This window comes from Aspergillus candidus, assembly GCF_002847045.1.
Source record: "Aspergillus candidus strain CBS 102.13 unplaced genomic scaffold BDW47scaffold_10, whole genome shotgun sequence".
Lineage (NCBI taxonomy): Eukaryota > Fungi > Ascomycota > Eurotiomycetes > Eurotiales > Aspergillaceae > Aspergillus > Aspergillus candidus.
In genome coordinates, this window is record NW_020194015.1 from 150,236 (window position 1) to 175,623 (window position 25,388).

At 52.8% G+C, this 25,388-nt stretch overlaps 11 protein-coding genes across 11 annotated transcripts; 3 read left to right on the forward strand and 8 right to left on the reverse strand.

Annotated features, from left to right (window-relative positions):
- Window positions 1–1,350: 1,350 nt before the first annotated feature.
- BDW47DRAFT_4627 (uncharacterized protein) lies at window positions 1,351–1,942 on the reverse strand. Its single transcript, XM_024819093.1, has 2 exons — window positions 1,878–1,942; window positions 1,351–1,824 (listed from the first exon to the last, which is right to left on the reverse strand). Exon 2 carries the CDS (start codon window positions 1,652–1,654, stop codon window positions 1,382–1,384), a length of 273 nt encoding a protein of 90 aa, XP_024673982.1. The 5' UTR covers window positions 1,655–1,824; window positions 1,878–1,942; the 3' UTR covers window positions 1,351–1,381.
- On the reverse strand, window positions 1,943–2,788 carry BDW47DRAFT_4626 (uncharacterized protein). Its single transcript, XM_024819092.1, has one exon. It carries the CDS (start codon window positions 2,719–2,721, stop codon window positions 2,179–2,181), a length of 543 nt encoding a protein of 180 aa, XP_024673983.1. The 5' UTR covers window positions 2,722–2,788; the 3' UTR covers window positions 1,943–2,178.
- Window positions 2,789–3,189: 401 nt separating this feature from the next.
- BDW47DRAFT_4637 (MFS transporter) lies at window positions 3,190–5,180 on the reverse strand. Its single transcript, XM_024819096.1, has 5 exons — window positions 4,754–5,180; window positions 4,678–4,699; window positions 4,527–4,618; window positions 4,142–4,473; window positions 3,190–4,088 (listed from the first exon to the last, which is right to left on the reverse strand). Exons 1-5 carry the CDS (start codon window positions 5,097–5,099, stop codon window positions 3,234–3,236), a joined length of 1,647 nt encoding a protein of 548 aa, XP_024673984.1. The 5' UTR covers window positions 5,100–5,180; the 3' UTR covers window positions 3,190–3,233.
- Window positions 5,181–6,080: 900 nt separating this feature from the next.
- Window positions 6,081–9,186, reverse strand: BDW47DRAFT_102030 (TTC39/IML2 family protein). The gene is made up of 6 exons (XM_024811772.1): window positions 8,731–9,186; window positions 8,638–8,655; window positions 8,474–8,550; window positions 8,329–8,395; window positions 7,265–8,259; window positions 6,081–7,200 (listed from the first exon to the last, which is right to left on the reverse strand). The coding sequence occupies exons 1-6, from the start codon at window positions 8,819–8,821 to the stop codon at window positions 6,355–6,357; spliced, it is 2,094 nt and encodes a 697-aa protein (XP_024673985.1). The 5' UTR covers window positions 8,822–9,186; the 3' UTR covers window positions 6,081–6,354.
- A 299-nt stretch (window positions 9,187–9,485) lies between these two features.
- Window positions 9,486–10,801, forward strand: BDW47DRAFT_102034 (proteasome regulatory particle lid subunit SEM1). The gene is made up of 3 exons (XM_024811773.1): window positions 9,486–9,978; window positions 10,075–10,186; window positions 10,326–10,801. The coding sequence occupies exons 1-3, from the start codon at window positions 9,864–9,866 to the stop codon at window positions 10,357–10,359; spliced, it is 261 nt and encodes an 86-aa protein (XP_024673986.1). The 5' UTR covers window positions 9,486–9,863; the 3' UTR covers window positions 10,360–10,801.
- A 75-nt stretch (window positions 10,802–10,876) lies between these two features.
- Window positions 10,877–12,583, reverse strand: pgkA (phosphoglycerate kinase pgkA). The gene is made up of 4 exons (XM_024819105.1): window positions 12,545–12,583; window positions 12,407–12,482; window positions 11,918–12,338; window positions 10,877–11,852 (listed from the first exon to the last, which is right to left on the reverse strand). The coding sequence occupies exons 2-4, from the start codon at window positions 12,470–12,472 to the stop codon at window positions 11,086–11,088; spliced, it is 1,254 nt and encodes a 417-aa protein (XP_024673987.1). The 5' UTR covers window positions 12,473–12,482; window positions 12,545–12,583; the 3' UTR covers window positions 10,877–11,085.
- A 537-nt stretch (window positions 12,584–13,120) lies between these two features.
- On the reverse strand, window positions 13,121–14,421 carry BDW47DRAFT_4676 (Mpv17/PMP22 family protein). The gene is made up of 6 exons (XM_024819099.1): window positions 14,361–14,421; window positions 14,110–14,200; window positions 14,024–14,049; window positions 13,614–13,953; window positions 13,388–13,554; window positions 13,121–13,325 (listed from the first exon to the last, which is right to left on the reverse strand). Exons 2-6 carry the CDS (start codon window positions 14,165–14,167, stop codon window positions 13,254–13,256), a joined length of 663 nt encoding a protein of 220 aa, XP_024673988.1. The 5' UTR covers window positions 14,168–14,200; window positions 14,361–14,421; the 3' UTR covers window positions 13,121–13,253.
- A 783-nt stretch (window positions 14,422–15,204) lies between these two features.
- BDW47DRAFT_4740 (TRAPP trafficking subunit Trs65 domain-containing protein) lies at window positions 15,205–17,348 on the reverse strand. The gene is made up of 4 exons (XM_024819115.1): window positions 17,063–17,348; window positions 16,730–17,002; window positions 15,544–16,672; window positions 15,205–15,483 (listed from the first exon to the last, which is right to left on the reverse strand). The coding sequence occupies exons 1-4, from the start codon at window positions 17,235–17,237 to the stop codon at window positions 15,300–15,302; spliced, it is 1,761 nt and encodes a 586-aa protein (XP_024673989.1). The 5' UTR covers window positions 17,238–17,348; the 3' UTR covers window positions 15,205–15,299.
- Window positions 17,349–17,499: 151 nt separating this feature from the next.
- On the forward strand, window positions 17,500–20,184 carry BDW47DRAFT_4753 (snoRNA-splicing protein PRP40). Its single transcript, XM_024819121.1, has 4 exons — window positions 17,500–17,688; window positions 17,738–17,892; window positions 17,948–19,001; window positions 19,057–20,184. Exons 1-4 carry the CDS (start codon window positions 17,548–17,550, stop codon window positions 20,086–20,088), a joined length of 2,382 nt encoding a protein of 793 aa, XP_024673990.1. The 5' UTR covers window positions 17,500–17,547; the 3' UTR covers window positions 20,089–20,184.
- Window positions 20,185–21,133: 949 nt separating this feature from the next.
- On the forward strand, window positions 21,134–22,659 carry BDW47DRAFT_130465 (dimethylaniline monooxygenase; the record flags this gene model as incomplete). The annotated part of the gene is made up of 1 exon (XM_024817108.1): window positions 21,134–22,659. Exon 1 carries the CDS (start codon window positions 21,238–21,240, stop codon window positions 22,657–22,659), a length of 1,422 nt encoding a protein of 473 aa, XP_024673991.1. The 5' UTR covers window positions 21,134–21,237.
- Window positions 22,660–23,645: 986 nt separating this feature from the next.
- BDW47DRAFT_4773 (putative ATP-binding cassette sub-family E member 1) lies at window positions 23,646–25,201 on the reverse strand. Its single transcript, XM_024819131.1, has 3 exons — window positions 24,947–25,201; window positions 23,814–24,885; window positions 23,646–23,757 (listed from the first exon to the last, which is right to left on the reverse strand). Exons 2-3 carry the CDS (start codon window positions 24,879–24,881, stop codon window positions 23,734–23,736), a joined length of 1,092 nt encoding a protein of 363 aa, XP_024673992.1. The 5' UTR covers window positions 24,882–24,885; window positions 24,947–25,201; the 3' UTR covers window positions 23,646–23,733.
- Window positions 25,202–25,388: the final 187 nt, after the last annotated feature.

Here is a 25,388-nt window from a genome sequence, read left to right on the forward strand (position 1 = left end):
AAGCCTTGGCGATCGCCCGCCTCCCGCTCCACCCTCTCCACCCGTCCCGCCGGGGCCCCACAACTATACCTGCACTGTACATACTACATGGTAAGGCGAAGCTATTCTACACCTTGGGTTCTATAGATATACCCCCAGGCCATTATGCTATGCTGGTAGTATTGCATGCTGCTCACAGCCAACGAGCTCCTCCGCCGTAATATTCAGATGCAACCCGAAGATATCCTTCTTCAGGGAAGATAAATCACTTGATCAAAGCTCCCCACGCGAATATCAACTGATATTCTCACGCGTCCAAAGAAAATGGCCACATATTCCGAGCATCATCATCCGGAGCTTTGTCAGGACCCATTTTCGCAACATAGTAGTCAAAAAACATCATATTCCTCGCCTTTACTTCGCCCAGATCACGCTCCGGAGGAATCCAGCCATCGTCATTCGTATCAAGCATTTCTTTAACAAATTCGCGTGTCTCGTGAAATTCTCGTGTCTCGTAAAATTATCTGTATGTCTTGAGCTTCTGAACATAAAGTGCAACCTATTCGTTTGTAAAACAAATCGGTAAACTCCCCTCTTCAAACCCCAAATCGTCTTGACTACGAACGATCTCGAGTATCGCCTCCCGAAGAGGAACTATCCCCTCATCCCAAGTCGTACCACAGCGACGGAATAGTCCCTTGAGTGGATCGGGGACCTGCATTTCTTGCCAAGCTTTTCGGTTGTTCAAATACGTGGCGATTTCGTAAGCCTTCTTGCAAGAAAAAGGGACTGATGGAGCTGTGTTGCCAGTCGATAAAACCTGTTACGTTTGACGGGTCGTCTTCGGCGACGAAGATGTTGCCCATGTGGAGATCAGTGTACCATAGTGTGGGTTGAGACGAACCGAGGAGATAGGGGTAATTCGCCACGGCTGGTATGATCTCTTTGGCCATGTTAAGGATTAAGGAGTGCTCCTCTGGGTTGCCTCTTATAGAGGCTGGTATTTTGGGTTGAGATCTTCTACAGATTGAAGTGAGCGGTTGGTTAGAGACTCGCCCAGGTCGTTGATTATTTTCCCTATAGTAGGAAATTAGTAGTAATATGTCCTAGACAAGGAAGCAATTCCTGCAAGGACCGTAATGACCAGGAGAGCCATGATGTATAGGCCAGGAAGCACACGAAGGACCAACGCAAAATACACCTTCAGGGTCCACGGACCGGTCCAACAATGTCAATTCGCCATCTTTCAGGGGACGTTTGCGATAAAGGCTGCCAGAAGCGGGAAAACAAAACCCAGAAAGCTCACATTTCCATTTCATGAGACGTTTGATAAAGGATAATCGACGACTCTCGCCCATTTCCTCCCACGTTTCGAAGAGCTGAACCCCCGAGACTCGCTCCATTATGATTTTTTAGCGCCGAATGGGTTTGTTGAATCGGTGCTCCATGTAAGAACTCTGGGAATAGGAATTGTGATATGTTTCCTTACCATGTAAGGAAACAAACTGGCTTGGGTATTACCGGCATTAGAGAGTATCTTACCAAAGTCTAGAACAGCAACTTCGGACGCTGTGCAGTACATAGGTTTTCCTGCGTTCAGGCACGGCATCTTGACGATGTATGAAGACCCGTCCACCGTCTTCATGAGAAGAGCCTTGCTAAAGCCGCCTTCCATTTTTTCTATCGTTGAAACCGGCTGTGTACCAATTCCTGAGATATGTGCGATCACATCGCATAACCGATCGACGTCAAATTGAACAAAGCATTTTGATCGCTGATTTTCTTTCTCGGCGAGGAATCGGCCATTCGTGTATTTGAAAAAGTCCTCTTTGCAGATCGGATTGCCTATCATGTAATTAGTACTTTCTTGTTCGGGATATTTGTACGAGAGGGTATACCTCGAAATGTGATTGAAAGGTACCTCACTGGTACCCTGAAACCCAGATTCCTACCCCACGGCTTTCCGAGCTTTAGAAGACTGGTCTTATGGACGGTACAAGACGCAGTCAACAATTGAGGAGCGATACATCTTTGATTATCCTCAGGCAAAGCTCCTTCACCGCCCCTAAGCCCTTCTCCCTTCTTTTCATTCTGAAGCGTTGCATAAACTCAATGTAACGCATCAGGCGAAAGCCATTACCCGGATTAATCGAAAAAAGACGCCAACACAAGGCCGTCAAACGACATCCCCAATACTAACTACACCGACCAATAAGCCCCCCGATCAAGCTCCAACGGCACCTTCTCCGGCCACAACGTCCGAACGGCGGCCTTGAGCGCCTCCACCTGGCCACCATCCCCAACAACCCCACACCTCAAAAACAGCTCCACCATTTCCGTAACCCAAAACCTACAGCCCACTCCCCTCTCATCAAACTCATATCTATGGCGGCCGTTCTCAATAAGCAGATCTACAACATCCCGCACAAACAGGGGTCGTCTGTCCGACGCGACATCCAAAACAAAGGTTTCTTCGACATCAGTGGAGACGAGGCGGTCGAGGCTGGAGATGACGATGTTGGCTTTGGAGCCGCCTGGGAGGACGGTGCTTGGGACGGAGTAGCTGGGGAGGCAGTCGAGTTGGATGGAGGTTGTTGGGGAGGTCGCTAGGTAGAAGCACCAGTGGTTTGTGCCGGCTTCTTGGTGGTGCGGGGCGGCGAGGATCTGTTGGATGGGGAGGGAGAGAATGCGTTTTTCTTGGGATTTGGGGATGAAGTGGATTGGTTGGTGTGGGGGTGGCATGGCTATGGGGTTTTGAACGTCGGCGTTGAATGGGGTGGAATTTTGTTGATGTGCTGGAGTGGTTGAGTAGAAGGTACCTAAGGTATACATGGCCATGGGCTGATTGGGTGGGAGTAGTCTGCGGCTACAGGTACACCCACCGTAGTACATCCCACACTGCCAGTCAGTCTGCTCTATACATTAGGGTGACATGCAAGGTACGTGACTTCAGAATGACATTAGAGTAGTAGTTAATTACACCTCGATCACAACCTATGCAAGAAATTTGTGTACAGTTACCATTAATGCCAAACAGTGGTATCTCATCGTCATGACCGAGCCTGCATCACACGTGATTAAGATAGGGAGAAAGACAAAGAAAAAAAATTCAGGGTATAATGAGCGAAACACATATCATAAAGCCAGCCCACAAGACAATCGCTGACGCACCTGCACCGGGGAAAACTATTATCAGTGGCCTTGTTATTTCATTACTTTTTGTCACTTGTCTCTCCAATGCGAGTGGCAAGAACCTAACTCCCATAAACAGAAGCCTGAGACCATTTCCCCCTGGCGCGAATGCGCTTCCCGAATATATAAAACAAAAACGGGATCGGAATCAGCGCCACGGCACAAAAGCCCAGGATACTAGACGCCCAGTTTACGCCAAGACGACGATACATGATGCTCGTGAACAGCGGGAAGCAGCCTGCGAACAGACTGCGCAGGAAGGTATTAGCCGCGACGGCGCTGGCGGCGACAGCCTGGAAGGTATCAATGAGGTAGTTGAGGGCCGCCTGGAAGATTGTGAAGAAGCCGAGGCCCATGAGGACGGCGCCGATGTTAGGCGCGATCCAGTGGATGTCTGGGCGGCCGGTCCAGCCGAAGACGAAGAGGCCTGCGGCGAAGACGACGGAGCCGAGCATCATGGGCGGGAGACGGGCTTCGGGGACGGGGAAGTTGTTGTTTTGTTTAAAGCGGGAGATGTAGAATTTCTGGTTGTAGAGGTTGACGCAGGCGCCCATGAGGATGCCGACGAGGTAGGCGAGGAAGGGGAGTGCGCCGACAACTTGGTTCCAGCCGCGGACTTCTTGAAATTCGACGGGGAAGGAGGCCAGACTGAGGTAGAGGATGCCGTAGACGAAGGAGGCGTAGAGAGCGACGAGGAAGCAGATTGGTGTTGCGAGGAGGGCGAATGGGCGGATTAGGTACTTGTTGCCGAGTTCTTTGAGAGTCACGTCCCACTCTTCGTGGCGTGCGTGAAGGGCCCAGTTGCCGCTTTCGAAGCGGAGTCTCTGCGCTTTGTAGACTAGGAGGACGGGGGGATAGCTCTCGTCGAGAAAGATGACGTCCATGGCGAGGAAGAACATCATCATAATTCCGGTGATCTAGGTGGGTAGTGAGCATTGTTGCCATGCGATGTATGAACCGGCCAACGTACATATTGGGTCCATCTCCAGCCAAGGTAGCTCTGACAGATCGCGCCACCCACAATGGGACCCAGCACTGGCCCGCCGACAACGGCCATTGCATACCCCACGATAGCAGCTCCTCGCTGCTCCGCGGTCCAAATATCGCCCAACACGCCACCCGTGTTTGTTACCGGCGCGGAGCCAAAGAAACCAGTGAAGAACCGGGTGATCATGAGCGTTTGGGTATCCTTGGCCGTTGCGGAGCCGAAGGAGAATATCGCAGCGACGAAGTAAGGCATCAACACAGCGGGTTTACGTCCATAAACCTCGGAGAGTGGGGCCCATACAAGAGGTCCCAGTCCTATGACGATCATTAGACAACAGAAACAAAGCATCGATCAAGATGGCACATACCGAAGCCAAAGAGTAGCAACGCGGTACCTAATGTCGATGGTACCTCACCAATGCGGAACTCCGACATGACCTGCTGGGTACCTGTTGAGTAACTAGAGACGTCAATTGATATGCGCAAGGAAAGATAAAAACGTGGAAATAGTGTCCCTACATTGAACTAGCCCACGTAGCACCTATATGTATAAATTAGCCGTTGTACGCGACAGAGCCAAGTCAGCAATACATACCCATCGTAGTCAGACCATATAGCAACGTAGTAATACACTTTTTCTTGAAAGCCCAATTAAGTGGTTTATAAGGATCATCAGGCCCATCAAAATCCACAATTACATCTTCCGTAGTTTTGGTATTCGTTAGAGGGTGCGTAAACCGTGCAGTTTGACCAGGCTCCCGACTCCGGATTCCCGAGAGTATCGAAGTTGCGCGGCGCTCAAGCGCTGAGAAACCTGAGGTCGCCGTGCTGTGCTTCTCTAACGGTTGGATTGGGACGCCATCGTCGTGGATGTGCTGCTGCTCCAAGGAAGAGATATCATCGGTGGAGGACCGGGAGGAATGTCGGCGATTTTCAGCCATGACCTCATTGGTATATCGTATCGTTGCGCCAAAGAAAAAAAGACTCTAAATCGCTTTTTTGTTCCACATGAAGTGCTTCCCAATTGAATTCTTAACAGGGAGAAAGAAACAATGCGACAAGAAATTAAAATAAAAATTAAATAAAAGTTGAAACTGATCCACTCAAAGAAACCCGGGGAAGAGTGAACACCCGGAGAGCAAGCCGAAAAGCTTCGAACGCGAACTCAGGGTGAAGATGCCTCCCTGACGAATCAGCGAGACAATAAAAAAACAAATAATAGAGATAAAAGATGGTTCGAACTCCTTAACAGAACCAAGCATTCGCTATAAACAGGAACTAGAGCTTATAAGAGGGTGACCAGTGACCACAGGATTAGGAATGCTTGAAAAGCCGTCTTAGCCGGGCGACATCCGCCCTGCCCAGTCGGATGTCCGAACGAGCTCTTGCCTTCGATCTATTTTTCGATCCGTTTATGCACTTGCGCGATGTCATGCCGATATTTCATCTCATCGGCATTCCAAAGATAGTAATAGTCAAGACAATTGGCGCAGCGAACAAGCGCAACCCACGTATTCTCTTTCACGTTTCAACCCCGAGAGCTGCTCCATCTTGAAGGTGTGCGCGATACGGTGACATTCCGAGCGATAAATCCGCCGGAAATTTTTCCGGCTACACGTTGAGTGGGTGCTTTGGGCAAAGATCGCCACCGTTGGTGGATAAGGTGTGGGACGGATGGGTGGACCGTGGTACGCTGGGGGAGCTCAGCAATAACCATTGGAGTTTGGTTTATGGATCTGTGCAGTTGGTTATTGACTTTTGCGTTGTTGGGCTGGCAGTGATAGCTTAGCTCCCATGGTAGTGAGTGGGATGGGGTCGGAGAAAGACGATGATTGGAATTCGAGGTGATCGTCGTTGGAGAAGAGTTTATAGTTGGATATGCATGTACATCCAGGCGAGGTCACATGGTCTTCTGCCAAACGTGACCCCGCGGACAGCTCATGGCACCTGTCTTTACTCTTTACCGTCCTTGATAATTCTAGACCGATAGAACGCCCAAAGTGACTAGAATCAGATAAACTCCATTTAGTCTACGCTATATACAAAACCAGATGCGTCGTGTAGTGCATTCGCCAGCCATCCTCTATCCGTGAATTCCATCCCGTCCCTCAAAACCAGAACCAACGCGAGGTTCCCCCAGATTCCCGATTTCCCATCGACCGTAAAGGCAGATTTAAAAGATCATAATACATCGAATCATGGCGAAGAGTGCATACTCTCCCACTTGTTCACGGCCTCCATGGCTGCCGTGACCTTGAGCCCAATGCGAGCATCGAGCTCGTAGCTCTCCCAGCGCGCCGCCTTCTCTAGATACTCCTTACACTCGCGCACCTTTTGTTCTTCCAGCTGCGCCGCAGCGGCGGAATCGGTGGGTTTTGGAGACGGCTCCGGAGCGGTATCGTGAGCGTCGGGAGCACCGTGGTTGGGTGTGTACGCCGGGCGTTCCATCCAGCAGTTGGCGGCCATCTCGAAATGAGCGACGGGCAAGATCCAGTTATCTTTGAGGTGACCGTTAAACGTCGCCTTCTCGTGGTGCAGAACATCCGTTTGAAGGATCTCCCTAGCCTGCTCGTGTTTGCGCATCGACCGGAAAACGGCTGCTCGCAGCAGCTGCAGGATGGCCTTCTCCTCGACACCTTCCTTAGACCAAGTCTTGTTGGCGGGATTTTCAGACCAGGCGAGTTTCTCGAGGGACTCCTCGAGTTGCTCCGTTGTCATCCGACTGTGTCCGTTCCAGAAGAAAATCATCTCCTCGACGGGGTCGACCCCGACGGCCTCGACGAGAGGTACCTTCCACTCCTTGGCGCGGGCCTCCCACTTGGCTACCTTGCGTGCAACAAACACGTCGAATGGTAGCTGTCGAGCCATGAACTTTTTCTTTCCGGCTAGGGTGGGTGCTATCCGGAAGTATTCGGTGGCCTTCTCCGCATGATTGGATGCTGCAGTAGGGTCTGTTTCCTGAGCAGCTCGGTATAAAGTAAGATGCGATGCCCCAGCGATGTAATAGTACAATGAACGAGACCAAGAATTGAGGTCGACACACTGGATCCACGGTCAGCATCAGAGAAAAAAGAATAGGCTGATGGAAGAGGAAGGCACAAGTTACCTCGATAAATGACTCCGCACACAGTTCATACTTGTGGAGATACATCGCGTTCAAACTCCGCTCAAACACCCTCAAAGCCTCAACCTGCTTCAAGGGACTGCGGTCTTTGCCGCACAAGAGCTCCAATGCCGTGTCAAGGTCCTTGTTGGCACCTTTCATTCTCGATTCTTCAAGAACCCAAAGCTGACTGTTAGGGAATCGTTTCCGCATCACGCCCAAAAGAGCTTCGAGTCTCTCCTGGGGATAGCCCTGCACATCGCCATCCTCCCCGGCGTCAGGCATGATGTCACAATAGCGCACGAACCCGTTGTAATACCCGAGGATGGCAAAGGCAGAGATGGCACCGATCAAGTTATGGAATTTGCTCGCCTGCCACAACATCCGCAGCCCTCGCTCCTTGTCTCCGTGGAATCCGATGATACTGAGAAGTTTGCTGAACGCGGGAGGCACCATAGAAATGAGCAACAGCAGGATGCCGAAGCAGAAATTGGCACCGGAGTGCACGAAGACATCAATGCGGTTGTGGAAGACATCCGAGTCGGGGTCGTGGCTCAGCATGTCCGACTGAGCGCGGCTGGACGAGTCCGTTGACACGTCAGAGTCCGAGACGTTCATCTCGGATAATTGCTGAGAGATTCTGGCCGTTTCCGAGGCGGCGGCTTTCGGATCTGGCTTGGTCGGTTCAGTACTGGGCACCGAACGCTTCGGATCAGCAGACCGCTTCTCCTGGATGAACTTCTGCTCCATCTTCAGGATGGCGTCTAAGGCGATATAGGCCTTTCGCAACTTATAAAACCCCTTGATACTCTCCGTGAGACTCTCGTTGAGGACCCCAACCACGGCGCTCATGAGCTGGGCCATAGCCTGAACGAGCGCGAACTCGGTTCCCGGCGCGTACATCTGCGAGTGGTAGGAGTTCGGCGCATTGGAGTTGTGTTGGGCCTTATGCTGGTCGCTGTAGGCCGTGTTTTCCGCCGTGTTGAGTCTTTCCGACGCTGCGGGGGGTCAGCTGGCGTCAACCACACTTCGCATCGCAAGCGAAGAAGGTCCAGTTGACAACGAACCTTGGCGCATGATCTCCTGTTCGAATCCCAAGGTCGCCCGAATAAATGCGACGACACCCCTACCGAGCTATGCAACACGAGAGAACCTAGTCAGCGGCTGACATCGCGGGGGGGAGAATCGGCCGACATCTCCGGTCAGACTTACATGGTGGAACGATGAAATGCCTTCAGAGAGGCCACTTTCGGCGCCATCTACATCGTCATTGAGGATGAGTGTAGCAGCTGGTTTAAGGCGTCCCAATCAGTACATGATCACATCATCCACGAAGCGGCGGTGCTGATGGAACGATCGGAGTCGGAAATGCATACCCTTCATAGCATCATCCACTTTCAACGCCAAAAACACCGATCAGTATAATGTAATTCGCAAGGAGATAACCGTGTAGTTCCAGAGGCACTCACGATCACGCAGTTCGGCGAGCGAATCGAGCGACTGGGTTGAGTCATTGGCATTCAGCTTTTTGCCGTAGAGCCACGAACCCACCCGGAACATGCTGAAGTAGATGCGGTTGCCACCGGATCGACAGTGGTGTGAGAGAACAAATCAAAGGGAGCTCCAGAAAATCTCCAGACTCTCCGAAGAAACGGTTGTAAGGCGAAATTCAAGGCTGATCGAGCCGAACAGAGAGTCGGCGGGGCCCGAACCCCAAAACAAGAAACGAACGACGGAAGGGGAGCAATATCGATGCACTCATCGAGGCACAGACCGAGAATGTGGCAGAATTACCGAGAACATAAACCAACCCTCTGGGCAGCGTGAGGAAGAGGGAAAAGGAACAGTGCCAAAGAGGAGAGAGAGAAGGTGACGAAGAGGAGGAAGTAAATGCATAATAAATGAAAATTCACCCAAGGCACAAGCCTATGGTCCACCGCGAACCAACGGGCGAAACGGAGGTTTCGGCATGAGAAGATGGAGATAAGTCAGACGGAGTTCCAGACCATGAGACTAGTATTGAGCTGGTTAGCTCCGACTTAGCTTTGCAACCGTCCATGGACAACGGATCTTATTCTATTCGGTGTAATTCCATGAACAGGTTTAACTAACTAGTTAATAATAATGTGGTTTATGCGGAGTTTATGCCGGCTCTATGTCGAATCCTTCAGGGCCTGAGGCTGACCTTACCAATCTTACTGCTTTACAATCTGGTGTCCATTCACTCAGCCTCTTTCTTCAGTGATGCCTAGAAGCTAGTATCCAAATCAATCCACATAATTCCAAAAAGAAATGAAAGAGGACTGATCGTCCAGAGATCAATCCAGGAGAAAAGTCCATTGAAACAGAGCAGGGCGGGTACCGCATCATTTGAGCAGTCCGTAATTAGTAGCGAACGTCAGTGCGGGCGGTCAACCTTACTCCGCGCTGGCAGAGCTACAGTGTACTCCTCCTCCGCCGGACAAACAACTTCAATTCCTACTACATTCACGCCTGTCCCCCACCACCCCACTCGACTCTGCTATCCACTCTTGCTCGGACATACCTTCTTGCTTTCCATCCTCCCCGTCACGACTGCGACTCACCACACCACCCCTCCACCATGTCGAACACAAGTCAGACCCAAACCAAGGCCGAACCGACACAGCAGCCCCAGCAAGAACAGAAACCCCCGGTGCTGGAAGAAGACGACGAGTTTGAAGATTTCCCCGTCGAAGGTGAGCCGAAATTGCCAGGAGGGAGATTTCAACACACCGACGTGGTGAACGAATGATTGGACGGATTGCGCTGACCGACGGTTTCATCACATATAGACTGGCCCCAGGAGGAATCCGAGCAGGCAGGCGCCAACGGGACAGAAAACCACCTGTGGGAGGAGAGCTGGGATGATGACGATGCGGCCGAGGACTTCTCGAAGCAGTTGAAGTGCGTTCCTCCCTTTTCTCTTTCCTTTCCTTTCCTTTCCTTGATTGCGGGGTGACCTTCGTATCTATGTTATCATTGCCATTGCCTTTTCAAATCCATCAATATGTCACGGATTAACTAACACATATCCTACCAACAGAGAGGAACTTAAAAAGGTCGAAGCATCCCATTAGTCGCACGGTTGGCGTGTTTCGGGACCACGAGATGAAATGATGATTGGTTATTACCACGGGAATGCAATCGAAGAATCAATTTAATTCCATCCATCCATCCATCCATCAAGCAAGCAAACGAGCAAGAAACTTTCTACCTTTACCACGATGAGACGCAGTGATATTGATCCGGTTTGAGTCAATGTCTGAAGCCAGTCGGAGGACACAACGGAAAAGGGATAAGAAAAGAAAGAAGGTCGGAAACACCATCATAGAGAATAATGGCAACATGACTGTAGAGGGGTAGAGGGGTTGGATCTTCTGTGGGAAAAGAGAAGACATTTCTCTACGTGCAGTAAATGCAATCTCACATGGAGGATATTTGGGCCGGTCGGTGATACTTTGGTGCTTAATGAGATATTACTATTATCCTATTTATCCTACGAGCGAGTATTTTATTTTGATAGACCCATTTATCCAATCTCTTCAAGAAATCAAGTCAATTGCTCTCATTAGTGTGATTCATACTCATTGAACGGTAAGGATGTTCAGGCAAGAAACCCAAGCGTACAGCTCTCACAGCTTAGGACCCGTGTCTATCAATCAATCAACCTATCATTAGAATGCAATTTTGAACTTGTTTTTTGCTTGCTTATATTTCATGCTCATTGTACATTACATCATAGATTAAGAAAAGAAAAGACATCATTTTCCGCCCGAAGCCACACCCTAATTTTCCGCACACATTTACTTACTGGACAGAGCGGAAACACCGGGGAGGTCCTTGCCCTCCAGGAGCTCAAGCGAGGCACCACCACCGGTGGAAACGTGGCTGAGCTTGTCCTCGGCGCCGTACTTGGCCGCGACGGTGGCGGTGTCACCACCGCCGATGATGACGATGGAGCCGGACTGGGCGGCCTTGACGACAGCGTCGAGGGTGTTCTTGGTGCCGCTGGCGAAGGGCTCCAGCTCGAAGACACCGCAGGGGCCGTTCCACAGGATGGTCTTGGACTCGGCGATGGTCTGCTTGTAGAGCTCGACGCTCTTCTCGCCGACGTCGAGGCCCATGTAGCCGTCGGGGATGCCCTCGGCGTCGGTGGCCTTGCCGGTCTTGGCATCGGCGGCGAACTTGTCGGCGGTGATGTAGTCGACGGGGAGGACCAGCTTGACGTTGTGCTTCTTGGCCTTCTCGACGACGTCGCCGACGATCTTGGCGCCGGCCTCGTCGAAGAGGCTGTTGCCGATCTTGACGCCCTCCAGGGCCTTCTTGAAGGTGAAGGCCATGGCGCCCGTGATGATCAGGCTGTTGACCTTGGGCAGCAGATTGTCGATCAGCTGGATCTTGTCGGAGACCTTGGCGCCGCCGAGGATGGCCAGGAAGGGGCGCGCGGGGTTCTCCAGCGCCTTGGCGAAGTAGTCGAGCTCCTTCTTCACGAGGAAGCCGGAAGCCTTCTGCGGCACCTCGACGCCGACCATGGAGCTGTGGGCGCGGTGGGCAGTGCCGAAAGCGTCGTCTGGAAGACGTTAGTGTGCTAGGTTTCTTCTACTGATTTCCAAAAAAAAAGAGGATGTGACATACTGATATAGACATCACCCAGAGCAGTAAGTCCCTTGCGGAACTCAGCAACCTGCTCCTTGTCGACCTTGACCTTCTTGCCCTCGGCATCCTTGTAGCTTCCCTCCTCCTCGGGGTGGAAGCGCAGGTTCTCCAGAAGGACGATCTGGCCACCAGAGGCCTTGTTGACGATCTCCTCGACCTGCTTGCCAACGCAGTCCTCGGAGAAGATGACGTTGCGGCCGAGCAGCTTCTCGAGCTCGGCAACCACGGGCTTCAGGCTGTACTTGTCGTTCTTCTTGCCATCGGGACGACCCAGGTGGGACATGAGGACGACGGCCTTGGCGCCATTCTCGACGGCGTACTTGATGGTGGGGAGGGCACCGACGATACGCTGGTTGTTGGTGATCTCCTTCTTGTCGTTGAGGGGAACGTTGAAGTCGACCTGTTCACAGGATTCATATCAGTACTGTCCTCCCTAGCTCCGTTCGCCCATAGAAGGGGGCCACATACCCGGATGAGGACACGCTTGTCCTTGAGGTCGACGTCAGTGATAGCGAGCTTGTTGGAGAGAGACATTATGACGGTTCTGATTGAAAGCGGGGTTGGATTAGCAGGAGTTGGGAGCCAAACAACACAATGGGTAGCTACCTTGAAGAGGAATTGACTTGGATGTTTACGAGAAGAGGAATTGGAAAAGGAGAGGAACACCACACTTAATACGGTCACGGTGAGCGGCGGGGTAGCTGAGGGAGCACTTGTTTTGCCCGCATGGTGGGGCGTCCGGTGAGATTCGCTGACGCATCGGGCTGTTGCGGGACTGATGTCAATGTCCGCGATCGATGACGGAAGGCCCCGGGGCCTGCCTGAGAATTCTCGATAGCCTCGGATCGAATGCAGCGCGATCGGCAATTTATTTTCTTTGGAATTGATCCCGGGCATAGGGGACGTTTCATCTCCCTGCCGCTCCGAAGTTGTCTGTGGACCGTTGCTCGTAGAGACCCACGTTTGTTTTCGTGGACGAAAGAGAGCTCCGTCCATTTTAGTAGACTCCGTGTTGTAGTGTTGTACACCCGCTCAAGTATTTGCAATTAAACAGCTTCCGACACCTGCACCTAGGATACGGAATCTTTATCATAACAGAGCATTCAACGCCCCCTGTCCCTCCGAAAAAATATCAAAGAGCGTATAAGTCTTATACACAAGCGAGAGTAACACCAACAACAACCCGAACCCATATGACGCCGATACAAAGCACCAAAGCCCACCAGAAGAAATGGGAGAAAGACGCTAACCTGGACTACCACCGGAAAGACAACCAAAAACGACTGTGATAGGGACACAAGCGCTGAGGGGTGGTTTATTCCTCCTCGGCGGAGTTGGTCAAAGACAGATATGCAGTCCACGCGATACCGATGGTCGACACAAACGGCTGTACCGGGAGTCGGTTAGCTACGCAAAGTCCTTGTACTCTTCCACGAGACAATCACTTACAATCTGGAACTGGATGGGAACGACCCGGAAATTCAGGATCTGCACGGCAGGCCAGAGAACGAAATTGGCTTTGAGGGTAGGCAGGTAGACATCCTGAAACTTGCGAGTCAAGGCCCTCCGTCCACCACCCTCGGCCACCGTCATGAAGGTGAAAAAGCACCCCAGACCTAGAACGCACGTTAGAACACGATTCCACCTCCAAGCGATAAAACACCAGGGCTCGTACCGAAGGGAGCGAAGATCAACTGATCGCAAGCCACCCGCTTCAATGCCGACAGGCTCGGGTTGACCTTGGTGAGAGGGAACGCCCGGGACAAGAAGCCAAACCACTGGAATTGGAGAGGCGCCATGAAGAAACCATACGACATGAACCGGGTCAACCGCTCAAAATCGAACGGGGGGTGCGTCGTATAGCCCAACTCCCCAAACGCCGGTGGGCTGTGTTTCTTGTCGAGGTCGTGGAACTCGATCGAGACGAGATCGTCCTCGTCGGCATGTCTGCGTCCGGGACGAGCTCTGTAGGCTGTGATCAGTTGCGCAACGGTATCTGCGACCCCGCCCAAGATCTAGAAGGGTATCATCCGGTCAGTCAATTTGGTTCACAAATGATATCTTTGCTATCACGTGCGAACATACCGCATTGGTGACCATGGTGGTCAACACTGTGCAGAAGAAAGGTTAGCTGATGCGTCCGCGCAGAATTGGGAGTCAGGCATCCTCACCCGGCTTTTCGGCATAGTAAGAGTTGAACTTGGCGGCCAGCCGCGTGGTCGCTACCATCTCGATGAGGAAGATAATGCAATGAAGTAAAGGCTATCAATCAAAATCACAAAGGGGGGACGAATTAGTACCAATCTCCAAGCAAAAGAAAAAAGAAAAAAAAAAAAAACCCCATTCATATCACAAAGAGGGAGTGCTCCGAAGCGCCCGGGGGGGGGAAGAAGGGTGACATACGAAACGACCGTAGATGTACCGCCTGTTGAGACCGTCCAAAATTCTTCGACGCGTTGTGAAAAACATGCTGGATGCCCCTTGGAATAAAAAAAATAATATATATCCGGATTTATTGCTGTGAGATAGGGCCGAGAGGCAAAAGAACCTGGAAGTATTTGCCCTTGGCGGTCTGGAATGACGCAAAAGAGGATCGCTGGGGGGAAAGTAACAGGTAGGCAAATCGGCTCCAGACCCACGCCCCCTACTAAGGGATCTTGTAAGGATATTTGGAACAGGGTGGAACGTCAGATCTGTCCAGATTTCCTTCCCACAAGGTTTGGGAAATGCAACAGACCGGCTCGAACGACCGAGAATAACAAGAGTACTTGTTGCAGAGGAGGGAAAGGGGAAATCAAGAGGAATAGGGAGAAAGAAGGAGAAGAGGGTGATTATGGATTAGAATCCAGGTTGTCCGTCCAGATGAAAGACTGAAAAAGTAACCAATAAGTCATGGAATCAAGGATGGCTTACTTGTACCAACTAAGGAAAGCCGTACTAGTCTACCAAACAGTAAGGAGGGCGTCATCGCGGCTGTGCCGATCCTGATGGGGGAGAAGGGGGAGAATCAGGTCCACTGTCACCGCCCACCTTACTGGCCAGTGACACTCCATGACCACCTCTCCGCACTTGAACTGTCAATGACTCTAGGTTACAGATTTGATGATTGTAACGGTGATGGTGGGGAGTATATTTACTTGTGAAATACAGTAAGCTGTTTCAAATAATATAGAACTTGAGTTTTGATTTATCTACACGAGCAAAGGTACGCATATATGTTGGTCTGTACGGAGTACGGAGTATATGTAGTAGATCTATATATAGAGTAATATTATAGATATGAATTATTCTAGCCCCACCGCGACTCTGACATCTATGCATTTACATCGTAGACGGAACATACATTAAATCGTTCCCCTGCTTATGATACATCCGGCGTGGGGATCCCCTTCCGGTCATAGACGAGAATGTCTGGGAGGTCTTTGATATCGGTCGGCTCGTTCGTATTGGCGTCGATCAGGCGCACAGCCTCCAGGTGGAGAGCGCCTACCGCCAGCGGAAGCAGTTTTAATTCGGTCGCAAAACAAGTGCCCGGTAAGAGGGGGCTGAAAAATTGGACAAGTTAGATCGTAGCGGAGGGGTAGAAGGATGCGGCGAAAACTTACCCGACACGCAGATCGGTGCTCAGAGAGACAAGGTCGGCTTCCTGGCCCGTCACCGTCTTCTGCATCGCATGGACTATGTTGTCATCGGTGACCGCCTCGGCAACCTGGTGCTCTTTGCGGCTCGAAAGCGACGCGGACGACGGTCGCGCACCATGTCCCCTGGAGTCCGCCCGCTTCTTTCGCGGAATGGCGAAAATGGCGAATTTACGAGGCGCGGGGGAACGGTTGACAATGAACACGTCCCAGGAGAATGCTTTGCCCACTTCAACACTGGTCGGCCCGGAGAACGAGATGCTCACGCCTTGATCGACGGTGGAATAGGCTCGCTCTCGGATAGACCCCCTGCTGGGCGGAGGGGCTCCTCCCAGGGGGGTGGTCTGGATGGGAGGCACCATCGAGAGACTCGAGGGACGGTGGATCCGCTGCAACGCTTGACTCGGGCCACCAAAGTTGGGATTGAGAGCCATGGAAAAGTCCACATTGGTCCTCCACTGCATTAGGATCCGCGGGCAGCTGTCCTCGGACAGCTTGATAACGGCCTCCAGAGAAATGTCCAAAAAGCATGCCATGGCCGTTGCCGTCGGGTTTGGGTCCGGGCCGTATTCCGGGGTCAATTTGTACATCAGGGTGATATTGTCGCGCGGGCGGCACTGTATCGGCGGAACGAGTCCAGGCGCATTCGACATGAGCTCGACTGTACCGTCCGACATGTGCAAATCGGCCTTGTCGAAGACAACGTCGCAGTTCAGATATGGCGTCACCTCCAGGTCCAGGCTTGCGATGGTCGCGGGCTGCCCCGAAAAGGAGTTTAACCGCACATAGCGTATTCTAGCACTCGCCGCAGGGACTACCCGTATGGGATGGCCTGAATCTTGTTGGACGTTGTAAATGGGGTTCTCGCTGTATTGGGCCGGCACCACCCGCAACAGTCTCGACGCAGGCAAGAAAGGATCCTTTCGCTTGAGCGATTTATCTCCTGACAGAGGTTGCAAGATGTTTGTAGACGCGGGAATCATGGGTGGGAGGTAGTCATCGTCAACCAAGTCTTCTGGTCGGCTCTCGGATGGGTTCAGGCTGGCAGAGGCGATAAACAAAAGGGAGGGTTGTTGGATGCGTATCCGCGGGCGCCCTACGAAAGAGTAGTATCAGCAAACAGCCAGGTGAGGGAAGACGATGGGAGAAGTACTGATAAATGTCTCAATATTCCAGATCGCGTAGACATGATTTCCACTACCAGCCTCTCCCTCAAACTCGTTCACGACAACCAGTGGCTCTTCCTGGGGATTAACAAACCCCGAGAAAATCAAATCCCTCGTCGGTGTTGGATTCTCCGCGACCGTTTCGGCTGGGTCGATTGCGAAACCATCGAGCTTGATTTCCAGGTTCTGGAGGTGGTGTTTCAAGCTGTTTTGCGAACAGTTGGAGAGTCGCAGGACGATGCTGACGGTACAGAATTCATCTAGATTAAACTATCCATGAGTAAGAGCAGGTCCGACCCGGACAAAAGATCCTCACATACCAAAGAACAATAGCGACCGTTGGGGTATGGATGCGAGTACGGAGGTCAGGTCGTCTGCGCCTCCTTCTAATGCGGACGTCAACGCCGCCTCTAGATCTATATTCGAAGCATGCGGGACAACAGTATCCAAGACAGCATGCCTTAGAAATTCTCCTGGAACTTCGAGGCCTGGCATCACGATAAGACCAGTCGCATGTCCCTACCGGTATGATAGGTCGTCGACAGACAATTATTCACAATCAAATCGAAAAACAAACAAACTTGAATCGAAAAGGGGGGGGGTTAGGATTGGGTTGTAATTTAAGGGTTGATCCACCAGCTTGCGGAGGTGATCGCGGTTTGTCGGGGGGTGCCTGGTGCAAACGGAACAAACACCCTCTTGGCGCGAGGACTCGTCCAGCTGCGGCAGCTTCTTTTTCGTTCGGGCGGAGAGTGTCTTTCATCCACACCAGCATCCATCGCTGATCCCCACGGAACTTGCAGTTATGAATCCGATGAGTGGGCCAGCAGGGGCGCCTGCTATCTGGCAGGAAGCCCGCAATAGTGATGGGCGCGTTTACTATTACAATGTCCAAACAAAGGCGACGCAGTGGACGAAACCCTTTGAATTGATGTCACCTGTTGAGGTTGGTCTTTCTTCATTCTAGCTTGGATTGTGCTAACTTATCTTCACAGAGGGCGTTGTCGAATCAGCCATGGAAAGAGTACACGGCCGAAGGTGGGCGGAAATACTGGTATAACACGGAATCGAAGCAAAGCACCTGGGAAATGCCAGATGTTTACAAGACCGCTTTAGCGCAGGTCCCAGCGCCTCAAGCGCCAGCTGCCGCGTAAGTGTTATGCATCCTAGTGTCTTGGGGCACAGCTAATCGAGGTGTTATCTAGGGCACCAACGTTTGTCGCCGGTGGTGTGAGCTCGTTTTCGTCCTTCCCTCCGCAACGCGAACGCGAAGACTACGATCGAGGTTCCGGTGATCGGCGTGGATATGGCTCGATGGATACGAACGGGATGTCGGCTGCTCCGATGCTGGGCACGGCGCAATCAGAGCCGGAGTATGGATCATTCGAGGAGGCGGAAAGCGCGTTCATGAAGATGCTCAAACGCCACAACGTGCAGCCTGAGTGGACCTGGGAGCAGACCATGCGCGAAACGATCAAAGACCCCCAATATCGCGCTTTGAAGGACCCCAGAGATCGCAAAATAGCCTTTGAGAAATATGCGGTCGAGGTTCGCATGCAGGAAAAGGACCGGGCGAAAGAACGATTCGCTAAGCTCAGGGCAGATTTCAATACCATGCTGAGACGGCATCCTGAGATCAAGCATTACAGCCGTTGGAAGACCATCCGTCCGATCATCGAAGGTGAGACGACGTTCCGGGCTACCAACGACGATCACGAGAGGCGGCAGTTGTTCGAAGAGTACATCCTGGAACTCAAGAAGGAGCACGCGGAGCAGGAATCTGCCAAGCGCAAGGCGGCAGTGGAAGAGCTGACCACTATCCTGGGCTCGCTTAACCTCGAGCCTTACACGCGCTGGTCTGAGGCACATGCAATCATCCAGTCCAATGACAGGGTGCAGGGGGATGATCTGTTCAAGGCTCTCACCAAGTGTGATATCTTGACTGCGTTTGAAAACCACATCAAGTCCTTGGAACGGACGTTCAATGAGGCCCGCCAGCAGCAGAAGACGGCCAAGGCAAGAAAGGAGCGTCATGCTCGCGAGCAATTCATCGAACTGTTGAAAGAGCTCCGGTCCCAGGGCAAGATCAAGGCTGGATGCAAGTGGATGAACATCTACCCTATCATCCATGAAGACTCCCGATACGTCGGTATCCTCGGCAACTCTGGATCGTCTCCCATGGACCTCTTCTGGGACATGGTCGAGGAGGAGGAACGTTCACTGCGTGGGCCTCGGAATGACGTCTTGGATGTTCTCGATGTGAGTAAACGGCTTGAATATACCGTGCTTGGACTTAACTGATCATGTTTTCCAGGACAAACGCTACGAGGTCACTCCCAAGACCACCTTTGAAGAGTTTCACGAAATTGTTGCTGCAGATCGCCGAACGGCGAACATCGACCCCGAAATCCTCCACCTTCTGTTCCAGCGCATCCAAGAGAAGGCGACTCGGAGAAGCGAGGAAGAAAAGCACGCAGCCGACCGGCACCAGCGACGCGCGATTGACGCCCTGCGTTCCCGGATCAAGAGGCTGGACCCGCCCGTCCGGTCCTCGGACACTTGGGAGACGGTGCGGCCTCGGGTGGAAAAATACGAGGAATACAAAGCCCTCGAAACCGACGAACTCCGGCAGACCGCCTTTGACAAGGTCCTCCGCCGTCTCCGGGAGAAGGACGAAGATGCCGATCGCGAGCGCGAGCGCGAACCGCGTGACCGAGACCGCGGCAGCCGTCGGGACTACGATCGGGGCGACCGCGACCATCGCTCGCATCGCGGCGAACGACGGGGGCCACCAAGCCGCGTCAGCCGTACTCCAGAGCCGGACGCTTACGAGGCAGACCGCCGCAAAGCCCAGGCGGATCGCGAACGGTCCTACCGCAAAGTCAGCAGTACTCTGTCCCCAGTCCAAGAGAGGCGGGAGGATCGTGATCGCGATCGGGAACGCCACCGGGAGCGGGACCGCGAGCGTGAGCGCGACCGCGACTGGGATCGGGAGCGGAGCACCCGCTCTCTCAGCCACTACGACCGCGACCGCCGGGACCGAGAGGACGAGCGGGAGCGACTGTATCGTGCGCGCGCTGACCCGCGCGGCAGTCGGGACGAGCTCGACTACGGAGGCGACTCGCGCAGCACTGTCAGCAACGACCGGCGACGCCGGCGTGACAGTGACGCGGAGAGCGTGGCCAGCCGCTCTGCGAAGCGCTATCGTCGTGACAGCCGTGAGCGCGAGCGCAGTCCGCGTCGGGAGCGGGAACGACGAGAACGCACCCCGGCTGTTGATCAAGCACGGAAGGAAGAAAAGGCGGTGCATTCTGGTAGCGAGGAGGGGGAGATCGAGGAAGAATAGGCTGTGTATGAGGGGTTGTATTTCCTAGTTATCTACCTAGTAAAATGAAGGCATTTGAAGTACACCGTCCTCGTCTACTGGGCTACCATATCTAAGCCTTACTTATCCAGGTGGTTCTCTACTTTGAAACTCGAGGCACCGCTTACAGCTCCCAATTTCGATCGTCCATAGCAAACACCCCGAGGAACATATACCATTCACTATTCAAAGCCGTACCCGCCCCATCCAATCCATGAATTGTCTATTTCCGACACATACCGAATTGTCAGGATACTATCCACTCATGACCCATCGACTTGCTCATCGCTCCCTTTGGTCACACAGGATCAAGCCTTTTGGCATCAACTAGGGCTTCGGGCAGAATATGAGGGTCGCACGACAGGATTGTTCCACAGGGTATTAGCCCTTGATCTTTCTTATTGGGTTCGATATAAGGGCGTCGAGTGGCTGGTTTGACTACTTTCTGGGAAGATAAGGTAGTATCAAAGGGAAGGGGGGCCTTGGTATTGGTATGGATGCGCCCTTACAGACAGGATAGCCCTGATAGGATGTAGTCGTATATTCCTGCCATCTGGTCCTGATCGGACTGTTACATTAACTCTCCTGTCCAGGTTAGCACCCACAGGATGGGTCATAAAATTCCAGCCTGGTACGTCAAAAGCCCGATATTGAGGGCGTGGCCTTGCCATGATTATATATGTGTGTAGGAGTGTGAAAAGAGGGACAGTTTAGAATTATATATTTTCTAGGTTTTGCAACATATTTAGATACTCTTTTTTATATATATATACTTTCTATCGATATATTTTGGCTATGGAGGTCATCTGGTGAGTGATATATTGAGCAGACTGGACATGAGGCCCAAATAAGAAAAGATCTGTTATATCAGGAAGCTATTTTGATGACATCCTGGAATAGATCAAGAAATGAACGAGACAGGTCGTGGAATGCTGGAATGTGGAGACACCAGGATCTATACTGTCGATCAACCGCTTCTATAAACAAATACACCTCTATCTATACACTACAGCAATCAGTCGGAACGTCTGTGTCCACAATTCTACATTGCACTAATGGGAGTAGAACGATGGCGACATATTTTCCAACCCCTCAGTCCATCTTCCCCTCTTCCATCCAACAACACCCATAATGCCCCGTTACCGTACCGTCGCCGTGATTGGAACCGGTCCGTCGGGCATCTCAGCCCTCCGTGCCCTGCACGACGAGCAGGCATTCGACACCATCCGTGCCTTTGACCGACGCGATGGACCCGGGGGAATGTGGAATTACGATCCCATTCCGCAGCCCTTCCCAGGGCCGGATCCTCCATCCTCAACCCCGCGTCCATCTCCCCCGGCCACTCTACCCGGGTATACCCTCCCGGCGCCTGAAGACGTCACTGTCCGCACGGCGCTCTACCCCTACCTGGACAGCAACGTCGGCGCGGACATCATGTCCTTCACCCACACGCCACTCCCCAACGTCAACTCAGAGACCTCTATCCAGCGATATGGCCCGGACAACCCCACTCGCCCGTGCACGGCGATCACCGCGTATCTCAAATCCCTAGCCCAAAAGTTCGTCGACACCCCGTCCCTCATCTCCTTCAACATGACCGTCGAAAGCGTCGACAAGAACCCAGACACAGGGAAATGGACGCTGACGCTGCGCCGCCCAGACCCAGCCAGCCAGCGCGACTACTGGTGGCAGGAGTCATTCGACGCCGTCGTCGTCGCAACAGGCCACTACCACATCCCGTCCGTGCCAGCCATCCCCGGTCTCGACAGCGTCGCGCCCTCTACCCTCGAACACGTCAAATCTTTCCGCAGCCCAGACCCCTACCGCGACCAGAAGGTGATCGTCGTTGGGGGGAACTACTCCGCCGCAGACCTCGTCATCGACCTCCACGACATCGTCCAACACCCACTGTACGTCTCCCGCCGCGGCAACACCGACATCTTCCCCGGCGTCTGGCATCTCCAAGGGGTATACACCACTCCGCCCATAGCACGAGTGGAGCCATCATCATCATCACCATTAAACTCGATAAACGTAACCTTCACAGACAACACAACCTTGAAAAACATCACCAAAATCATCTTCGCAACAGGCTACAACCTCTCCTACCCCTTCCTGCACCCAAACCCCGTAACCCCCCACAACCACCTCACAGGCTTCTACCAACACATCTTCCAAATAGGCGACCCCTCCCTAGCAATCGTAGGCCAAGTGCGCGGGTCCCTCCCCCTCCGCGTTTACGAGTACCAAGCAGTAGCAGTAGCGCGCTACTTCGCTAACCGGAACGCGGTCGCTCTCCCGTCCGAGGAGGAGCAGCGCGCGTGGGAGAAGGAGAGGTTGCGGAGGACGGGTGCGTCTGTGCTTTTCCATGAGCTTGGGGATGGCGTGGGGGGTTATTATGAGTTTTGCCGTGCGTTGGCGGGTCGGCCTGCTGGGGGGACGCGTGGGTATGAGTTACCTCCGTTTGGGGATGATTGGGTGAGGGTTGGGTTGGGGGTGTTGAGGGCGAAGAATGAGTTTTGGGGGGAGATCGCTAGGGCTGGGGGTGGATAGACTTTTTTGGATAGATTTGTGGGTGATGTAGATAGGTTGGTAGGTTGGATATATTGTTGAATGATACATACTGTGCAGGTTGTCGGGGACAAAGGAGATGATGCCTTTTCGTTCCGTTGCACAACAGCTGCGGGTAATCTCTTTAGTGGAAATGGATGTCCTTGCATGGACCCGGCTGGGCTGGTGTTGGAGCGTGTGGACAAGGGAAATGAGGCTCATGCCGTTGACTTCTTACTTTGTGTGAAGGGTTCAAATACTTCAATTCTGTCCTGCTGAGAACAGGGCCTAGAGGGGTCGACGAAATCCGAGGAAAGCAGTCCAACTCTACAAAAACCCTATGCTATCCAGTCATACCAATGGCAGACAGTCCCTCGTCAGGCCTATAGATTGGTAAGATCACTGTGCCCAACGAGCCCGCTTAGAAAAATCAGTCAACATTGGAGTGGATTGCAGTGATCTAGACAGGAAATTCAAACTAGACAGAACATGAGATAGAGATAGCAGCAACATTTTTCGGAAAAATACACCACCATGCTGATTTGTCCCACTCCGTCATCGCTGACCGACATGATCGTCCACGGCCCCTCTATATCAGAAAGATTATCAGAACTTTTCCTAATTCAACCTTGGTATGATGACGCCGAAACCGTAGCCCATATATAAACCCATGCAACGAGATCCGGATCCGAGACCCGGATACCACGAAGACATCTGAAGAACAAAATACAAAATAACTCGACGGCGAGATGCGGGCTGTGCGTGCGAAGGGCGGTGGGGACGGTGACGACGTGGGGTTGAAATAAAAGTTATGACTGGGATAGGGGAGGCCTCGGGCGATTGTCCGGGCCAGAGTCGTTGTCATCCCCGTCGTCATCATCCTCCGACGCACCCTCCTCATCACCTACTAGGCCCCCGTCGTGGTGACGGCAGTGCCTTCCCGAAGACTTGGTAACGCCGAACAACGCCACGGAACGAGGGTTCCTCCGTCTCTCGCGACGCGGGATATGTCGCCAGTCGGAGTCGCGCTCACCACGCCAGTGATGATCGCGGTCATGCTTGTGAGGGACGCCCGATTCAACTCTCTTCCTCCAGGAAATACTGCGCGGATGAGAATTAGCACAGTCAGTGATTGAAGGGGTTCTCGGTGTACTTACGTAGTTCCCATTGAGCTTCTGCTCCTGGTCCATTTGACTCTGGTACTTGTTGATACGCGGGCGGTAGCTGTTGGGGTCACGGCGGAAAGTGACGTCCAGGTTCTTCAGGAACCGGTTGCAGCCAGTAACCAGAGACTCGGGAGTGTTCGCGCGGGCATCAAAGGACGGCTTACCATCGAACACGATGACACGATCCGCCAGATAGGTAGCCATGATGAAATCGTGTTCGACGATGAAAGCGGTCTTCTTGGCGTGCATGATGAATCGCTTGATGACACGCGCGGCCACAATACGCTGCTCGGAGTCGAGATAGGCGCTAGGCTCGTCGATCAGGTAGATGTCGGCCGGGATACCCAGAGCCAAGACGATGGCCACACGCTGCAATTCACCACCGGACAGGTTCTGAACCTCCTGGTCAATGAAATCGTCGATTTTCAGCGGCTTGTACACATCCGTCTGGAACTGCGGCGAGAGGAAAGCGGCCTTGATGCGCTTGAAGAACAGCTGACGGACCGTGCCCTGGAACTTGGGGGTGATCTTCTGGGGCTTCATGCTGATGTGCATGCGAGGCACGCTAACATCGCCGTCGGGCTTTTCAGCACCAGCAAGCATCCTACAGAAGGTCGTCTTGCCGGTTCCGTTCTCACCCATCATGACGACAATCTCCGAGTCCGTGAATTTGCCCGATTCAACCTTCAGGTGGAAGCCGCCAAGGGTCTTCTCCATGGTGGGGTAATAGAAAGCGCGGCCCCTATCGACAACATAGTCGTCGCCAGTCTCCGCGAGACGGAAAGTCAAGGACTCGTCGCGGAACCGAAGGTTCTCCGTCGGGATGTGGCCATCCAGGAAGATGTTGATACCTTCACGGACGGAGGACGGCAAGGTCACGACACCGTAAACGGCAGGCTTACCATAGAGCACGCAAACGAAATCGGACAAGTAGTCCAACACGGACAAATCGTGCTCGACGACGATGACATAGTCGTCGGGGCGCAGGAGTTCACGGATCGTGCGGGCAGCCGCCAAACGTTGCTTCACATCGAGGTAAGAGGACGGCTCGTCAAACATGTAGCTGTAATCCATGAGTATCCGCTGAAATGCCCAGTGAGGACGAGGAGAAGGTGGTTGCTTACACATCGGCTTGCTGGACACAGACCAGTCCAATGGCGAATCTCTGCAGCTCTCCACCCGAGAGGTTCTCAATGTCACGGCCCTCGACCTGGCGAAGCTCTATGCATATATTAGCACGACAGTAAGATAGGAGGGTCCGATTGACCAACCAAGAACGTCCAGAATGTGATCCAAGTTGTCCATCTGCGCACGAGCTTTGATAAGCGCTCCCACTTGCCGAACTGGACCCTTCACTGCCCGCGGGATCTGGTCGACATATTGGGGTTTCACGACCGCCTTCAAGTTATCCTCCAGGATCTTGGTGAAATAATCTAATCCAGTTAGCGATCACGACACGCTTTATTTTGCACTTCCGCGGGGAAATACGTACTCTGCAGCTCGGAGCCACGGAAGTACTTGAGGATTTCCTCCCAATCCGGCGGGTTATCATAGCGTCCCAGATTG

Bases quoted from the DNA above. Each gene is read 5' to 3' on its own strand.
- BDW47DRAFT_4627 (XM_024819093.1), bottom strand. From the start codon at position 1,654: ATGGAAGGCGGCTTTAGCAAGGCTCTTCTCATGAAGACGGTGGACGGG.
- BDW47DRAFT_4626 (XM_024819092.1), bottom strand. From the start codon at position 2,721: ATGCCACCCCCACACCAACCAATCCACTTCATCCCCAAATCCCAAGAA.
- BDW47DRAFT_4637 (XM_024819096.1), bottom strand. From the start codon at position 5,099: ATGGCTGAAAATCGCCGACATTCCTCCCGGTCCTCCACCGATGATATC. The intron at 4,700-4,753 runs GTATGTATTGCT...TTATACATATAG, and splicing joins ATATGGTCTGACTACGATGG to GTGCTACGTGGGCTAGTTCA. The intron at 4,089-4,141 runs GTACGTTGGCCG...CTACCCACCTAG, and splicing joins GCTGGAGATGGACCCAATAT to ATCACCGGAATTATGATGAT.
- BDW47DRAFT_102030 (XM_024811772.1), bottom strand. From the start codon at position 8,821: ATGTTCCGGGTGGGTTCGTGGCTCTACGGCAAAAAGCTGAATGCCAAT. The intron at 8,396-8,473 runs GTAAGTCTGACC...CGTGTTGCATAG, and splicing joins GCATTTCATCGTTCCACCAT to CTCGGTAGGGGTGTCGTCGC. The intron at 8,260-8,328 runs GTTCGTTGTCAA...GACCCCCCGCAG, and splicing joins ACAGGAGATCATGCGCCAAG to CGTCGGAAAGACTCAACACG.
- BDW47DRAFT_102034 (XM_024811773.1), top strand. From the start codon at position 9,864: ATGTCGAACACAAGTCAGACCCAAACCAAGGCCGAACCGACACAGCAG. The intron at 9,979-10,074 runs GTGAGCCGAAAT...CATCACATATAG, and splicing joins TGAAGATTTCCCCGTCGAAG to ACTGGCCCCAGGAGGAATCC. The intron at 10,187-10,325 runs GTGCGTTCCTCC...TCCTACCAACAG, and splicing joins GACTTCTCGAAGCAGTTGAA to AGAGGAACTTAAAAAGGTCG.
- pgkA (XM_024819105.1), bottom strand. From the start codon at position 12,472: ATGTCTCTCTCCAACAAGCTCGCTATCACTGACGTCGACCTCAAGGAC. The intron at 12,339-12,406 runs GTATGTGGCCCC...TCCTGTGAACAG, and splicing joins ACAAGCGTGTCCTCATCCGG to GTCGACTTCAACGTTCCCCT. The intron at 11,853-11,917 runs GTATGTCACATC...AACGTCTTCCAG, and splicing joins TCTGGGTGATGTCTATATCA to ACGACGCTTTCGGCACTGCC.
- BDW47DRAFT_4676 (XM_024819099.1), bottom strand. From the start codon at position 14,167: ATGGTAGCGACCACGCGGCTGGCCGCCAAGTTCAACTCTTACTATGCC. The intron at 13,555-13,613 runs GTACGAGCCCTG...CGTGCGTTCTAG, and splicing joins GTTGATCTTCGCTCCCTTCG to GTCTGGGGTGCTTTTTCACC. The intron at 13,326-13,387 runs GTAAGTGATTGT...CTCCCGGTACAG, and splicing joins TTCCCATCCAGTTCCAGATT to CCGTTTGTGTCGACCATCGG.
- BDW47DRAFT_4740 (XM_024819115.1), bottom strand. From the start codon at position 17,237: ATGCCAGGCCTCGAAGTTCCAGGAGAATTTCTAAGGCATGCTGTCTTG. The intron at 16,673-16,729 runs GTACTTCTCCCA...ACTCTTTCGTAG, and splicing joins GAATATTGAGACATTTATCA to GGCGCCCGCGGATACGCATC. The intron at 15,484-15,543 runs GTAAGTTTTCGC...CCAATTTTTCAG, and splicing joins AGCACCGATCTGCGTGTCGG to CCCCCTCTTACCGGGCACTT.
- BDW47DRAFT_4753 (XM_024819121.1), top strand. From the start codon at position 17,548: ATGAATCCGATGAGTGGGCCAGCAGGGGCGCCTGCTATCTGGCAGGAA. The intron at 17,893-17,947 runs GTAAGTGTTATG...GGTGTTATCTAG, and splicing joins CCTCAAGCGCCAGCTGCCGC to GGCACCAACGTTTGTCGCCG. The intron at 19,002-19,056 runs GTGAGTAAACGG...CATGTTTTCCAG, and splicing joins ACGTCTTGGATGTTCTCGAT to GACAAACGCTACGAGGTCAC.
- BDW47DRAFT_4773 (XM_024819131.1), bottom strand. From the start codon at position 24,881: ATGTTTGACGAGCCGTCCTCTTACCTCGATGTGAAGCAACGTTTGGCG. The intron at 23,758-23,813 runs GTAAGTACACCG...TCATCCGCGCAG, and splicing joins AGAAGCTCAATGGGAACTAC to TATTTCCTGGAGGAAGAGAG.